Source organism: Dermochelys coriacea, chromosome 15 (genome assembly GCF_009764565.3).
Source record: "Dermochelys coriacea isolate rDerCor1 chromosome 15, rDerCor1.pri.v4, whole genome shotgun sequence".
Classification (NCBI taxonomy): domain Eukaryota; kingdom Metazoa; phylum Chordata; order Testudines; family Dermochelyidae; genus Dermochelys; species Dermochelys coriacea.
Window position 1 is genome coordinate 12,164,586 of NC_050082.1, and position 16,007 is coordinate 12,180,592.

The 16,007-nt window shown below is 49.1% G+C and overlaps 1 protein-coding gene across 1 annotated transcript in view; it reads right to left on the reverse strand.

Annotated features, from left to right (window-relative positions):
• Positions 1-1,811, reverse strand: part of LRRC75B (leucine rich repeat containing 75B) — a 34,517-nt gene extending 32,706 nt beyond the window's left edge. The window contains exon 1 of the mRNA XM_038372951.2: positions 728-1,811. Within this exon, the coding sequence (XP_038228879.1) occupies positions 728-1,015 (288 nt within the window). The 5' untranslated portion in view covers positions 1,016-1,811. The remainder of the gene's footprint in view (positions 1-727) is intronic.
• Between the last annotated feature and the right edge of the window lie 14,196 nt (positions 1,812-16,007).

A 16,007-nucleotide genomic window follows, 5' to 3' on the forward strand; every position in this document is an offset into this window, starting at 1 on the left:
GAGCTTCCCTCCGTGAATAAGGGCCAGGTCAGGCTCCATTCCCGGAGGCAGCCCTTGAACTCGTTGCAAAAGGTACCATGTGAAAATTCATTTCAAAATGAGGGAAAATCAGAATCCCTTTCCCCGGCTCATCCCAGATTGCCCTCTCACTAACAGGACCAGCGGTTCCTGTCTTGCCATAGACTCCATACGCCCAGCTCATACCAGCCCTTCCCACGATTAACCCCTTCCCTGCCCTGTCATGTTGGGTTGGAACTGCTTTGTTGTTTTTTAGCATCCCTCTCTCTGTGGTTTTGCGTGCACCTGCTTGCATTGACACATTCCTTTTTTTAGCACAATGTTTTTTCCTCCAAGCACTTCTTAAAGGGCCTCGCTTACTTTCCAAATTTGGTCTGGTACTTGCATGCATTTTCCACTGCTTTTTTTTTTCTTACTGCTTAATTTTGCTTGCATTTCCCGCATGACTTTCCTTGCATTGGCACTGCTTTATTTTTGTGTGCTTTTTTTGCATTGTTTTTCGCATTGCTTTCTTGCTAGTTAGCATTGGTTTATTTTTGCACACCTTGTCGACACTGCTTCGTTCAGCATTTTGCATGCACTTTTTTTTTTAACACTTTAGTCTTTGCGTGCACTTCTCTTGGCATTGCTTGCGGATCTTTTTAAATAACCCTTTCTATTTATTTTCCATGCACTTTTTTTTTTTTCATTGCACTATTAAGTCATTTACCTTTCTGAGCAATCTGAGAATGTGGACCGCGTGTTCTCTCTTGTGCTGCCGGATGGTCGCCTGGATCTCTCGGATCCATCCCACCCTCCTCACGTAAGGCGGCGGGATGTTTTTCCTCAGCACCCCGGACAGCTTCTCGGAGTTCAGGATCAGGGAGGCGAATTGAAAGTCCCCTCGGTTAGTCTCCACCCTCCTGTGCGACTCCTTCCTAGCTAACCTGGGGCACGAGTCTTCTCCAGAGGCGCTCTCCTCCTCCAGGCTGCTTTGTCTGCTCAGCCTGGACCCCATGACGGCTCCCCTTGCTGGTACCTCTTGCAGCGGGCAGGAGACGGCTCCGCGCGGGGTTTTCCAAGGGGAACCAAACGCCCGGGCAGTCAGCGCGTGAACCTGAGCAGCTTGTCAATGTCAGTGCCGCGGGTTCCCTTTGAAGCGGGGGGGGGCGCTCTCAAGCCACCCAAATCAGAGCAGCAGAAACAACATCTGAAGTGCATTCACCCCGGCTTGCAGAAAAAGGGTTGGGGGCGGGGGGGGGGGAAGGAGGAGAGCAGGCACATGATCCCCCCCCCATCAGCCGTTACCCTAAATACATAAATAAATTAAATAAAGGGCTGTTCCCCGAGCAACGCGGCTCCCCCTCCGAAAGGGGCGAGGCGAGGGGGCCGGGGCGGCTGGTTGTCGCGGGGGGGGGGGGGCGCTTAGCCCCGGGTTTGTGGCTGGCGAGTCTCCGGCGTAGAGGAGGCTGGGCGGGAGCGTTTGGGTGTGTGCCCGGGATCCCTTTGGAGAAGCGGCTCCCGCCCCTCCCCCCCCCTCCCCTTGCCAAGCGTCGCTGGGTCTCGGTAGATTCCCGCAAGGCGCGCGCCAATGGCCCCGCGCGAGACAGCGCGGCGCCCCGCTCCCTCCAGCGCGCGCCCGGACGGGGAGACCGCGCCTCTAGCCGGTGGCGTGCGCGCGCGCCCAGACCGTGGGCCGTGCTTCCCGCCTGCCGCCGCCGCCGCCGCCGCCGCCATTCGCTCCGGCTTTGGAGGCCGCCCAGCCCGGTACCGCCAGCCTCGTCCCTTCCGAGCCGCGGCGCCTGCGGGCCCCTGAATTCACAGCCCGAGAATGGCTGATTTGCCCCCGCTGCCCTTTCACGCTCGAGTATAATTTCTTAAGCCGCAGCATAAGGCGCCCACCTGAAACTCGAGCCCCGCCCTGATGCCGCCTTGTCAGCCCGGGGAGGGGGCCGCTGGTTTGCAGCGTTTGGCTCGCTCGCTTTGTTGTGTGAGCTGTCTCTGCAGCTCAGAGGGGAGTTGGTTTGCCCCTTACCAAAATGACGAACCCAACCTCTCGGTTAAAAACAAAGGCATGAGCTGATCCCAGTTAAATAGCCCTTTTCTGGTTCTTCTCGCTCTCTGTCTGAACCTGCATAAGAGAAGCGATATCTGTCCCAAGTGGGAATGTTATACAATGCATGTCATGGGTGACATCAGGTATGCCAGGCCTTACAGCTGTGGGCAGTATTTTCCATCAGTTCACCTGTTGCAACCAGTGACAGGATTTTTATAAATCCAGACTAGGGATGAGACCCGGTAGTAACCAGTGGTTTGTAATGGATGCTCGGATTCTGGCATGTTTCCTTGACTGGTGTGGGCAGAGATTTTTTTTCCTTCCTTAGCCATATCATGCCGTAGATGTACTGTCATGCATGTTCACCCCTCGTCCCAGGCACCGTACATCAAGTGTACTAAGTTTCCTCTCAGACAAAATCCTCTTTATCCAGAGCGGGTGAGAAAGGATGCTAGAACTCCCCTGGCAATAGCTGTGTGGCTAGCAAAATTCTGCTCCCAACATAGAGAGAGCCTCAGTCTGACCTTCCAGCGTAAGAGCTATTGGAACTTCTCCTTGAGCCGTCGTCTCCGTAGCATGACTTCAGCATGGAGTACATGGGAGTGGCTAAGAATATGCATGGGCTCGGATCTGCTGTATCTGGACTCACTGCACTGATGCAATGAATGTGCATAAATATATGTATACAAGGCTGGGGATGCACTTATTGCCTTAGTTGTGTGTGCACGTGTTGTGTGAGGCTAGTCTCATCATCTTCTTGCTCCCATTCAAGTACATAAAAAGTTGTTACAGGGAGAAAAATTGGTCTCCTTAATCTCTGAGGATAGGACAAGACGCAATGGGCTTAAATAGCAATAAGGGCAGCTTAGGTTGGACGTTAGGAAAAACTTCCCAACTACCGGGGTGGGTAAGCACTGAAATCAATTGTCTGGGGAGGTGGTGGAATCTCCATCACTGGGGATTTTTAAAAGCAGGTTAGACAAACACCCGTCAGGGATGATCTAGATAATACTTAGTCCTGCCATGAGTGCAGGGGACTGGACTAGATGAACTCTCGAGGTCCCTTCCAGTCCTACGATTCTTACAAAGGGGCCTCCAGAATGGAAAGCTTAGATAACCTTGGCCTTAGACACCTCCTTCCCTACTGCTTCCCTGGGGGAAGTGACAGACTGGCAGAACTGGAAGCTGAAGGCCTATCCACAGAGCAATGACAGTAGCATCAGCTTTCCCATCCTGGCCTAACATACTCACCTCTATGGGCAAGAGGGGAGTTCAGTATCCAGGCCCAGTCAGTCCTTGGCTTCTCTGCTGAGACACCGACCAGCTGTCTTAGAATGTAATTGTTAGTCTGCAACAAACCATGGCATTTGTAGGATAGGTTCATCCCTGGGGGAACAGAAGGGGCAATGTGTATTGGAGCAGCCACACACAAGAGCGATCGCCCCAGGGGGAGAGGGCAGTCTCACCACACATCAGTACAGGGCAGCTGCAACTCCACCTTGGGCTCCATAGAACTCCTGATCAAGACTGCCTCAGAGGCACTAACCAGCACATCACTCAGCTGCCCTCCCCTCCCATACCTTCCAGCCCCATCTACTTCCTGGGCTGTTCTGACCAGCTCCAGGCCCCTTCATGAGGGGGCTGCTAGTATCTTGCATCACTGTGAGCCCTTCCAGGTTCACTTTTCGTCACCAGAGGCCTCGGCCAACCTGGGGTCTGGAGGCAGAAGCGAGTCAGAGCTGAAATGTGCACTGGGAAATAGATCCACTCTGTCACAATATATCTAGGGCTCTGGTTATGATGGGCCAAATCTAAAGGCCCTTCCTCAGCTTCTACTGAACCCCTAACCCACTAGGACTTTTGCCCGACTGAGCTCCTGCCGCGGCAATCTCTGAAATCGATGAAGTCCCAAGGTGCTGCTCAGTGAGTCCTAACTCACGCAACCTCCATTTGGAGTGTGTAAACTCTGAGTAAGGATTTCAGGGTTTAGTCTGATGACTTTGAAAAAACATTGGGTCCAAAACAAAATCGATGGTTGGTCCCCTGGGCTCTGGTTGTGTCTCCAAGGTGTATGCATCACCAGCAATCAGTGGGGAGAGCAGAAAATACTGATAGTAAATGGGGAAAGGTCCTAAACTATCCAAGACCAGTGGGTCAGCCTCTTCCTGCGTCTCAGAGGCTGGATGGGGCATTTCAGTTCCATGCCCTGTCCACTGTACTTCATTAAAAGGCACCACAATGGCAGCATTTGTAACTGAGGGATCCATTGAATAAATGAGTGTTTTTTGTGACTGCCTTCTTTCATGCCTTCTCTCAGGGACCCAGGGAATAGGAACATAGTCTCCAGTTTACACATGCTCCAGGATGCAATCAGTGTGCATTGTTTCAGGGGGGTGGGAGAACTGAAGAGAATTAGTTAATAAAAAGACGGTGCCATTACCAGGATACATCTATGTATTCAACTTGAAAATATCCCACCAGTGAGCAAATCCTCTTAACAAACAGGGGCGCTATTTGCTGGATGAGCAAGCATCTTAGAGAGGTGATTAAGAAGAAGCAGAAAGCATACAGGGAGTGGAAGATGGGAGGGATCAGCAAGGAAAGCTACCTTATTGAGGTCAGAACATGTAGGGATAAAGTGAGACAGGCTAAAAGTCAAGTAGAGTTGGACCTTGCAAAAGGAATTAAAACCAATAGTAAAAGGTTCTATAGCCATATAAATAAGAAGAAAACTAAGAAAGAAGAAATGGGGCCGCTAAACACTGAGGATGGAGTGGAGGTTAAGGATAATCTAGGCATCGCCCAATATCTAAACAAATATTTTGCCTCAGTCTTTAATAAGGCTAAAGAGGATCTTAGGGACAATGGTAGCATGACAAATGGGAATGAGGATATGGAGGTAGATATTACCATATCTGAGGTAGAAGCGAAACTCAAACAGCTTAATGGGACTAAATTGGGGGGCCCAGATAATCTTCATCCAAGAATATTAAAGGAATTGGCACCTGAAATTGCAAGCCCATTAGCAAGAATTTTTAATGAATCTGTAAACTCAGGAGTTGTACCATATGATTGGAGAATTGCTAATATAGTTCCTATTTTTAAGAAAGGAAAAAAAAGTGATCCAGGTAACTACAGGCCTGTTAGTTTGACATCTGTAGTATGCAAGGTCCTAGAAAAAATTTTGAAGGAGAATATAGTTAAGGACAGTGAAGTCAATGGTAAATGGGACAAAATACAACATGGTTTTACAAAAGGTAGATCGTGCCAAACCAACCTGATCTCCTTTTTTGAGAAAGTAGCAGATTTTTTAGACAAAGGAAACGCAGTGGATCTAATTTGCCTAGATTTCAGTAAGACGTTTGATACCATGCCACATGGGGAATTATTAGTTAAATTGGAAAAGATGGGGATCAATATGAACATCGAAAGATGGATAAGGAATTGGTTAAAGGGGAGACTACAACAGATCCTACTGAAATGCGAACTGTCAGGCTGGAGGGAGGTTACTAGTGGAGTTCCTCAGGGATCAGTTTTGGGAACAATCTTATTTAATCTTTTTATTACTGACCTCGGCACAAAAAGTGGGAGTGTGCTAATAAAGTTTGCAGATGATACAAAGCTGGGAGGTATTGCCAATTCGGAGAAGGATCGGGATATTATACAGGAGGATCTGGATGATCTTGTAAACTGGAGTAATAGTAATAGGATGAAATTTAATAGTGAGAAGTGTAAGGTTATGCATTTAGGGATTAATAACAAGAATTTTAGTTACAAGTTGGGGACGCATCAATTAGAAGTAACGGAAGAGGAGGAGGACTTTGGAGTATTGGTTGATCCTAGGATGACTATGAGCTGCCAATGTGATATGGCTGTGAAAAAAGCTAATGCGGTTTTGGGAAGCATCAGGAGAGGCATTTCCAGTAGGGATAAGGAGGTTTTAGTACCATTATACAAGGCACTGGTGAGACCTCACCTGGAATACTATGTGCAGTTCTGGTCTCCCATGTTTAAGAAGGATGAATTCAAACTGGAACAGGTACAGAGAAGGGCTACTAGGATGATCCGAGGAATGGAAAACTTGTCTTATGAAAGGAGACTCAAGGAGCTTGGCTTGTTTAGCCTAACTAAAAGAAGGTTGAGAGGAGATATGATTGCCCTCTATAAATATATCAGAGGGATAAATACCGAAGAGGGAGAGGAATTATTTAAGCTCAGCACCAATGTGGACACAAGAACAAATGGGTATAAACTGGCCACCAGGAAGTTTAGACTTGAAATTAGATGAAGGTTTCTAACCATCAGAAGAGTGAAGTTTTGGAATTGCCTTCCAAGAGAAGCAGTGGGGGCAAAAGATCTATCTGGCTTTAAGATTCTACTCGTTAAGTTTATGGAGGAGATGGTATGATGGGACAATGTGATTTTGGTAATTAATTGATCTTTAAATATTCAGGGTAAATAGCCCTAATCCCCTGTGATGGGATATTAGATGGGTGGGATCTGAGTTACCCAGGAAAGAATTTTCTGTAGTATCTGGCTGGTGAATCTTGCCCATATGCTCAGGGTTTAGCTGATCGCCATATTGGGGTCGGGAAGGAATTTTCCTCCAGGGCAGATTGGAAGAGGCCCTGGAGGTTTTTCGCCTTCTTCTGTAGCATGGGGCACGGGTCACTTGAGGGAGGATTCTCTGCTCCTTGAAGTCTTTAAAGCATGATTTGAGGACTTCAGTAGCTCAGACATAGGTAAGGTTTTTCGTAGGAGTGGGTGGGTGAGATTCTGTGGCCTGCATTGTGCAGGAGGTCGGACTAGATGATCAGAATGGTCCCTTCTGACCTTAGTATCTGTGAATCTATGAATGTATTGTCTGTGTGCTTTTAAATAGGAAACATAATAGTAGAAACAATAGGCACTAATTAGAAGCACACAGCAATTCTGGGCCACATTTGAGAGGGAGTATGAGTGACTATTGGCTCATTTTGGACTAGGAAGGGCAAACCCTGCTCCTTCTCTCTGTGCGTGTGCAATAGGCCTGCTGGCAGTGGAGTGGGTGTATTTCCACACCCACAGCAGACAACAAGGAGCAGAGCCCCATTAGGGTTCCCTGCACACTGCTGTACAGGATGGAGATGGGGGCTGACAGGAGCAGACAAAGGCAAGGATTAAATGGATCCTTCCTGTCCCAGAGGCTGAGGAGGCTATTGTTGTCATGAGTCTAGGACATGGGTTCTCAACCTTAGCGTTCCAATCCCCAGGGGCGTCATGACTAGATCCAGGGGGTTTCCATGGATAGATGGGAGGGAATCTCAAACCAATGCAGGGAAGACGGTTCCCTAAGCTTTTTGCTGTGCTGGGGAGAGGAGTTTGGCCCTTATTGTTATGAATGTGACTGACTTGGTCAAGGCGTCGTGCTGGCTTATGTGCTAGCATGGATGGAAAAGTGGGCAACTCTCAGGAATTTATTGTGAGTTTCGCAACATTTGGTGTTTCTTAAAGTCCCTGATCCTGGAGCTAACTGATTAGGGGAGACTCTCAGGTTTCTCCTCCCTCCGCTCCCCCCTTTTTAAGGAAGGTATGTTTCTAGCCCTCAGGATTTCAGAGAAAAACTTGTAAATGGCACCTCTCCATGAAGCTTACAGGCTTAGAAACTGGAAGGCAAAAAAAAAAGAGAACCCAACATTTATTATTTAGGGAAAAAACCCTTGTTTTTAGGCCAATTTCATTAATTTCAGTGCCCGTCACGTGATTTTTTGAACCCTTCGGGTTGGCAATACTGGAAAACCAGCCTGTATGTCCTGCATGTGCTAGCATGGGTCAATAGGCATGAACGCCAGAGACCCCAGAAACCAGCACTCTGCGCGGTATTGTGGGAGGTGCTACACACAAGCATCTCAAGCAGGGAGGTAGGTGTCACTCTCTGTCTTGGCTCTCTCTAATCAGGAGATGCCGACGGATATTCCAGGGTGGGAGTGAAGGATCTGAGGCTGTCATCCATGTGCTTCTCCCCTGATCTGGCAGTGGCCACTAGGCACATATCCCCATACAGATTATTCATGCTTCTAGCAGGGATGATGTGTGTGGGATGAGGCAAGAATGGTGCAGGAACTTGGATATGAGTACATATTAGCTGTGCTTTTGAAGCAATATGGCCACTATGGAGCAGCTGGGTGGAATTAGAATTTGCCCCTAAAAGTCCCCCTTAAGGTGAGAAAGCGTTTCGAGAACAAAGAGGAACGCTGTTGTTAGGGGCCGTTGTTTTGTTCTGTTTGCACAGCGCCTCCGCACAGAGTCCTGGGCCATGACAGAGGCTCCTAGGTGCTACAGATACACATAAGAAATGCTACTGGTAATAGACCAAACTTCACCAGAGCAAACACATCTTATTCCCGGCCAGGGGAAGGGTTATAATTCCAGCTCAGCCATTCCCAGCTCCTAGTGCCAGCCTCACTCCAGCTGTCAGTGTGGTCAAGTGCATAGGGTTCAGGGCTAGGACCCAGGACTCTGGAATTCCAGGCATGCCTTTATCACTGTGTAGTCTGCGACCCGAGACATACCACTTACCAACTCTGGGCCTTGGTTTCCCCATGAATAAAATGTGGCTAATATTACTTGCTTACCCCTGAGGGTTGTTAATGTCTGCAGGGTGCTTTGAAAATGCCAAATGCTGGAATTTTTATACTATTTTATTCCAATATTTCCTCTGATACCCTAGTTCCAGGGTGAATATGAGCCCAGGCACTGTGGCTAGGGGTCTTTCCTCCTTCTGCTGGATGGTTGCATAAAGTATGTGTTGCATTATCTGTCCTCCCCTTCCTCCCCTATTCAGCTGATGCTGTGAACCTTAGCACTTCCTGAAGAGACTACAGTGCTATCTTATTGCAAACAGAAATTACTCCCCTGCCCTTTCCCTGGAGAGACCCTCGATGGGTTCATAGTGTGACTGCAATTCCAATTGCCCCTTGCTTGGGTAAATCAGTCTCTCACGCACATTGTGGGCGTCCTGATTTGTATGCTGGACAAGCCAGACTTGGATGACAATGCTCTTATATGATGAAGGTTTCAGTTTTGACTGTTGTTGCTGGGCTGGAAACATAATTGATCAATTGCCTGTTTAAGAAGGGAAAGGGGATTACGGGATATGGAGAGGCTGCTATGACAGACTGCCTGGTGCTTTCAGAGCATCATCTTTTGTTTGCCGATAAACTGGCTTTCAAGGCCTTGGGTGTGGCCAGTTTCCCTGGGGGCACTCCTGGGGACCGAAATGCTCTTTGGCAGGCTTCTCCAAGCCTACCCTGAGCTCACGGATCCCTCTTTGTCTGAACATAACTATAATCCCAATAGATCAGTGCTTGCAGCTCTCTGCTGCTTGCATGGAACTCCATATCACTAGCAGGCCTGTCTCCCTCCCATTTAACGTCCTTGTCTCCATGCCCTCTGCCGAGGGGTATATTGGGAAGCAGGGGAGAAGCCTACCCAGTGCTAGTTTAGATGGGGGCACTGCCGATTCAAAGTCTGCTAAAGTTGGCAGTGGGGGTGATTGCTGTCTGGCCACAGAATTGCAAGGAGGGACCAGTTTGGGGGGAAAGGAAGTGGAATTTCCTGCCTCACCTCCCCTGACACTGCAAAACCCCACGGAGTTTGGGGGTAGCATGTGGGGGGGGGATTCTCCCCATGGCAGCACAGCATTTGGGGGAGCTGCTGGTTCAGAGGTATGGAAAGAATCTTCCTGCCTCTCGTGGCAGCTCACAAGTTTGGAGGGGGGGATCCTCCCTGTGCAGTTTGGGGGTGGGGGTAGGATTGGGGCATCCCCTATAACAGCACAGACTGGCGGGGGTACCTCTAGAGGTGGGGGTAGCATGCAGGCCGTCCCTGCTAGCAGCAGCTGGGCTACCATCCTGGGGAACTCCTGGCTTGAAAGCAAGCTCTCTGCTCTCAGCTGTGGCTTTCACTTGGTGGAGTGTTTGTAGCAACACCCCATGCAATATTCATTAGCTCTTAAGATTTCTTCCTTCCCTCACAACTGAGGCTCCCTTGTCAGCCCACAATGTCCCTTACATATCGGGGAGCTCCTGGGCTGAGGCCCGCATCTGTTCAGTGCCCTGTAGTGAGAATGCAGAAAGGACAGTGCTCTGCTGACCGATCATGAATGAAATTCATGCAAATGAATCCAAGTCTAGCCAAGTTCTCCAGAAGACAGATTGGCTGGCCTGTGCATTCCCTAGATGGAGAGTCTTGGCCATTTGTGATCTCCAGGTCACAGATAAAGGGTGAGACATTACTGCAAGCTCAGGGGAAATGACAGTGCCGCACGGCATGACCTCGCCTGCCCCTTCCTGCATTCAGAATGACCTAATTATAGAGATGCTGGTTTTTAACCAGCAGTGAATGGGGAGTCTCTGCATCCCCTGGAGTAATCTTGATCCAGCAATGATCCACTCCACCCCCACCCCCCAGCGCCTGCCTGGAAGGACACTGTCCGCTTTCCTGTTGCTTGGACAGCTAACTCTGAACACAGCTTTGTGGAGAGCATTTATGCCATGCTAGAGAAAAGAGAACTCCCAAAACAGCCTTTCAGCTACCCCGTTGGCAGCAATACCAAGCAGAACAGTGATGGCAGGAACTATTTATATTAGGGTGACCACTGGGTCCATCAGCATTGGGACCCCATTGTGCACGGGCCTGGACAAGACATGGGAGGTAATAGTACGGCTCTTCTTGCACTAGGGAGGCCTCAAAAGGAGCGACATGACCAGTTCTCGGTGCCACACGTCTGGAAAGAGGTAGACAAATTGGAGAGAGTCCAGAGGAGAGCAACACAAACGATACAAGCATTGGAAAACCTCCCCTCTGAGGAAACATTAAAAACAACAACTGGGGTGGTTAATCTTGAGAAAAACAGACTGAGGGGGGACCTGGTAAATATACAAAGGGCTGTTATAAAGAGGACGGTGATCAATTGTTCTCCACTGAAGCAAGGATAAGACATAATGGGCTTAATCTGCAGCAAGGGAGATTTCGTTAGATATTGGGAAAAACTGTGTAACTCTAAGGATAATTAGGAACTGGAACAGGTGTCCAAAGGAGGTTGTGGAATTCCCGTCACTGGAGGTTTTTAAGAAGAGGTTAGACAAATACCTGGCAGGGATGGTCTAAGTATACTGGGTCCTGCCTCTGCACAGGGTGGGGGGCGGGGGGATGAACCAGATCAGAGGTTCTCAACCTTTTTCTTTCTGAGCTCCCCCCCCCACCATGCTATAAAAACTCCACGGCCCACCTGCGCCACAATAACTTATTTTCTGCATATAAAACCCTGGCCTGGCGTTAGGGGGTAGCAAGCAGGGCAATTGCCAGGGGCCCCACCCCACAGGGGCCCCGGCAAAGCTCCATTGTTCAGGCTTTGGCTTCAGCCCCAGGTGGCAGGGCTCAGGGACCTGGGCTTCAGCCCCATGCGGTGGAGCTTTGGCTTTCTGCCCTAGGCCCCAGTGAGTCTAATGCTGGCCCTGCTTGGAGGCCCCCTGAAACCTGCTCAAGGCCCCCTAGGGAGCCCCGGACCCCTGGTTGAGAATCACTTGAACTAATGACCTTTCACGTCCCTTCCAGCCCTACATTTCTATGATTACAGTCAAGACCATTGCTGTGGCATCACCTCCCACTACCTGAATTGCTCTCTTCACCAATTTGATCAGTTAAGAAGAAGGTGGAGACTACATCACACAGACCCACACGCAGACACCCACCATGGCTGTCCGACTGCCCAGTCAGTCACACTCTTTATGTTTAGCATTGTGTGACGGGGCAAGGCCAGATGGCTATAGAAAAGTAGTGGGAGATAGCTATATTAGCTCCAGGCTAAACAAATCCCTGGTACCAGGATAAGTGAAATGGCAGCTGCTCCAGGTCAATTAAGACACCTGGGGCCAATTAAGAACTTTCCAGAAGGCAGGGAAAATGCTAGGTTGATTGGGACACCTGAAGCCAATCAGGGGCTGGCTGAAACTAGTTAAAAGCCTCCCAGTTAGTCAGGTGGGAGTGCATGTCAGGAGCTGTGGGAGGAAGTTGTGCTGTTGGAGAGGCTGAGTAGTACACACTGTATCAGGCACAAGGAAGGAGGCCCTGAGGTAAGGGTGAAGTGGAGCTTGAGGAAGTGAGGGCTGCTGTGGGGGAAGTAGCCCAGGGAATTGTACATGTCGTGTTTATAAAAGGTCAGCTACCATAGCTGATACTATTAGGGTCCCTGGGCTGGAGCCCAGAGTAGAGGGTGCGCCTGGGCTCCCCCCCACCTTTGCCCCCTGATTAATCCCTGAGACTGGGAGACAACAGAGACTGTGCAAGGAAGGATAACTTCTCCTCACCTCCCTTGCTGGCTTATCATGAAAATGGCTCAGTAGACTGTGACCCTTGTCTCTAGAGAGAGAAGGGTTATGTGGTGGGTCACAGTGAGCCTCTGAGGCTAGCGAAATCTGCCAGGAAACATGGGACCCATGGAGGCAAGGACAGAGCTTTGTCACAATTGTTATTCCTTATTTGTAGCTTAAACTACCACACCCTGCCCCAGCACTGGTCCTATTCCCAGACCAATGCCTTGTTTGAAAGCCCGGCCTTAACCCTTCACTTCCTGGCTTTCTAGCATTTTGACTCAAATGTTGCTGACAGATAATATACCCTTAATTGGCAAGGGCCTTGTCTCCATGAGAAAGCAGCACTGGTTTGATGTAAATCAGTTTCTAAACCAATTTAGTTAAAGTGGTGCAAACCACTGTGTAAATGTTCTTATTTTAGTTTAAGAGCAGCTAGTTTTGGTTTCATAGCCTTTCATAGATTCCAAGGCCAGCGGGGGTAGTTGTGATCATCTAGGCTGACCTCCTGTGTAGCACAGGCCAGAGAGTTTCCCCAAAATCATTCCTCAAGCAGAACTTTTAGAGAAACCTCCAGTCTTTATTTAAATATGGCCAGTGATGCAGATTCCAGCATGACCCTTGGTAAATTGGACTTGTTCTCAGTCGAATTAAACTAAACCAATGTATGTTGCTCTTAAACCAAACCATAGAGCCTACACAAAGGGGTGTGCCCTGGTTTAACTGAATCGGTTTCAATTCACACCCTAAATTTAGGCACAAAGAAGTTATTGGACTCAATACAGGGATAACAGGGTAAAATTCAATGACCTGTGATTAACCTGGGATCAGATTAAATCAGTGGCTCTCAGCCAGAGGTGCATGTACTCCTGGGGGTACGCAGACGTCTTCCAGGGAGTACGTCAACTCAGCTAGATATTTGCCTAGTTTCACAAAAGGCTACATAAAAAGCACTAGCAAAGTCAGTACAACCTAAAATTTCATACTGTGACTTGTTTATACTGCTCTATATACTATACACATACATACTTTACACATATACAAAAAGGGAAATGACTGCCTAGGAAGGAGTACTGTGGAAAGGGATCTGGGGGTCACAGTGGATCACAAGCTAAATATGAGTCAACAGTGTAACACTGTTACAATAAAACATCATTCTGGGATGTATTAGCAGGAGTATTGTAAGCAAGACACGAGACGTAATTCTTCTGCTCTACTGCACACTGATTACACCTCAGCTGGAGTACTGTGTCCAGCTCTGGGTGCCACATTTCAGGAAAGATGTGGACAAATTGGAGAAAGTCCAGAGAAGAGCAACAAAAATGATTAAAGGTCTAGAAAACACGACCTATGAGAGAAGACTGAAAAAACTGGGTTTGTTTCTTCTAGAGAAGAGAAGACTGAGGGGGGACATGAGAACAGTTTTTAAGTACATAAAAGGTTGTTACAAGGAGGAGGGAGAAAAATTGTTCTTCTTAACCTCTGAGGATAGGACAAGAAGCAATGGGCTTAAATTGCAGCAAGGCAGGTTTAGGTTGTACATTAGGAAAAACTTCCTAACCGTCAGGGTAGTTAAGCACTGGAATAAATTGCCTAGTGAGGCTGTGGAATCTCCATCATTGGGGATTTTTAATATCTGTCAGGGATGATCTAGATAATACTTAGTCCTGCCTTGTGTGCAGGGGACTGGACTAGATGACCTCTCGAGGTCCCTTCCAGTCTTATGATTCTATGCTATATACTGAAATGTAAGTATCATATTTATATTCAAATTGATTAATTTTACAATTATATGGTAAAAATGAGAAAGTAAACAATTTTTTGGTAAATGTTTTGACACTTTTGTATTTTTATGTCTGATTTTGTAAGCAAGTAGTTTTTAAGTGAGGTGAAACTTGGGGGCATGTAAGACAAATCAGACTCCGGAAAGCAGTCCAGTAGTCTGGAAAAGTTGAGAGCCACTGAACTAAAAGATCTTCTGGACTTGAACTCTCTGAATCTACGTACATTCTTGTGTAGGGCTGCCCTTAGCAGTGTGCCTGCATCTCCACTGTCCTTTAACAAAGCTTTTTGTCAGGGAATTCCTTAGTTCATTTATAAATCATCCTAACATGGGACTGAGCTGAGAAGCAAGAGAGGATGGAGCACGTTCTCCCCTCACTGCGGATTGCCTGAAGGCTGCAGAAGCAGAGCCCTGTTCTTGTGCCACTCCCAAGCCCTGCAGCCCGTGAGTCCCTCTCTATGTGGGCCAGAGGAAGTGAGCACGGGAGGTGCTTCCTACCTGGAGACCTCACAAGATCTCTGGGTGTAGCGGGAACAGAGAGAGCAAGGCAGTTGTGTGGGCCACACATCAGGAGGGCATTACCTGTATCCTGAGGTGCACCTGAGAGAAGACCCATTCCCGAGGAGCACGCCTTTCCTTGCTAAATGCATCAGCCCCTGGCAAGTGTTTGGAGATTCACGAGCTGGTCCCTCCACAGGCAGAGGGGGCTCATCCGGGCCCGCTCAGCCTCCACCATCCTAACCCTTAGGATACTGTTGGGGGGGATCCTTACCCTCTCCTTCCCGCTTTCCTACAGGGGACAAGCAGTTTGCGGGGCCTGCAGTGAGCCTTGGGGGACTACCCGCCTGGGTGCCTTAGGATGCCTTTCAGGGTAGGTCTACACTGTAGTTAGACACCCATGGCTGGCCCATGGCAGCTGACTTGGACTGCGGCAATAGGGCTGTTTAATTGTGATGTAGGCGTTTGAGGACACTCCCACGTTGCAGGGACCTACATACTGGGCACCAGCACGAGCCCAAGTCAGCTGGCCCCTGCGGGTTTATAATTGCAGTGTAGACATATCCTCAGAGGCCAACCAGTGTCTGCCCCCCAGACAAGCCTTAGGAAGCATGTCAGTCCCCAATCTGCAGTAGCTGAATTGCCAGCTGCCCACCCAACCTAACCAGCACTGGCAGCTCTGATGACCCCACACAGGCTCCTCACATGAGGCCGACACACACGCTCTCTCGTTGGGAGGAGGGGTGGAACGCTTCTCATTGCATCCCCTCAGTGCACCTCTGCACCACTGCTCTGCTACGCTCCCCTGTCCCCACCCCTCCTCAACTCCAGCCTCCACCCTCCTGCCCTGCTCCCCCCACTCTGCTGGTACCCAGCCTGCATCCCTGCTCTGCTGCCCACCCCCTTGCTAGCTCCCACCTCCCCTGCAGCCCTCCACAGGACAGGACAGTATGTGACCCACTCCCTAATTCCTCTTTGTGTGTTTGGTCAGATGGGAGGAGAGTAGCAAGGCAATAAAATGCAATTCAAACAGATAGTGAAACAAATGCCAGGAAATGTGGGTGGAGGAGGAAGAGATTCTCCCCCTCCCAGCGCTCAGGGGTCAGTCTGAGGTCACTTGCATCTTGCTGACTTGCTCTGAACCCCAGGACTTAGCTGTGCATCTTTCAGGCAACCTGGGCCAGATCTTGGCAGAGCTGGTGAGCATGGGCAAGAAGGTGCACTTTGCACTCTCCGACTCGGGAGCTGCTGCTGCCCTGGTCTGGCCCAGCCCCCAGTGCAGGTTGGAGCAGCCTGGAAGTTTGCATACTCCAGGGGGAAC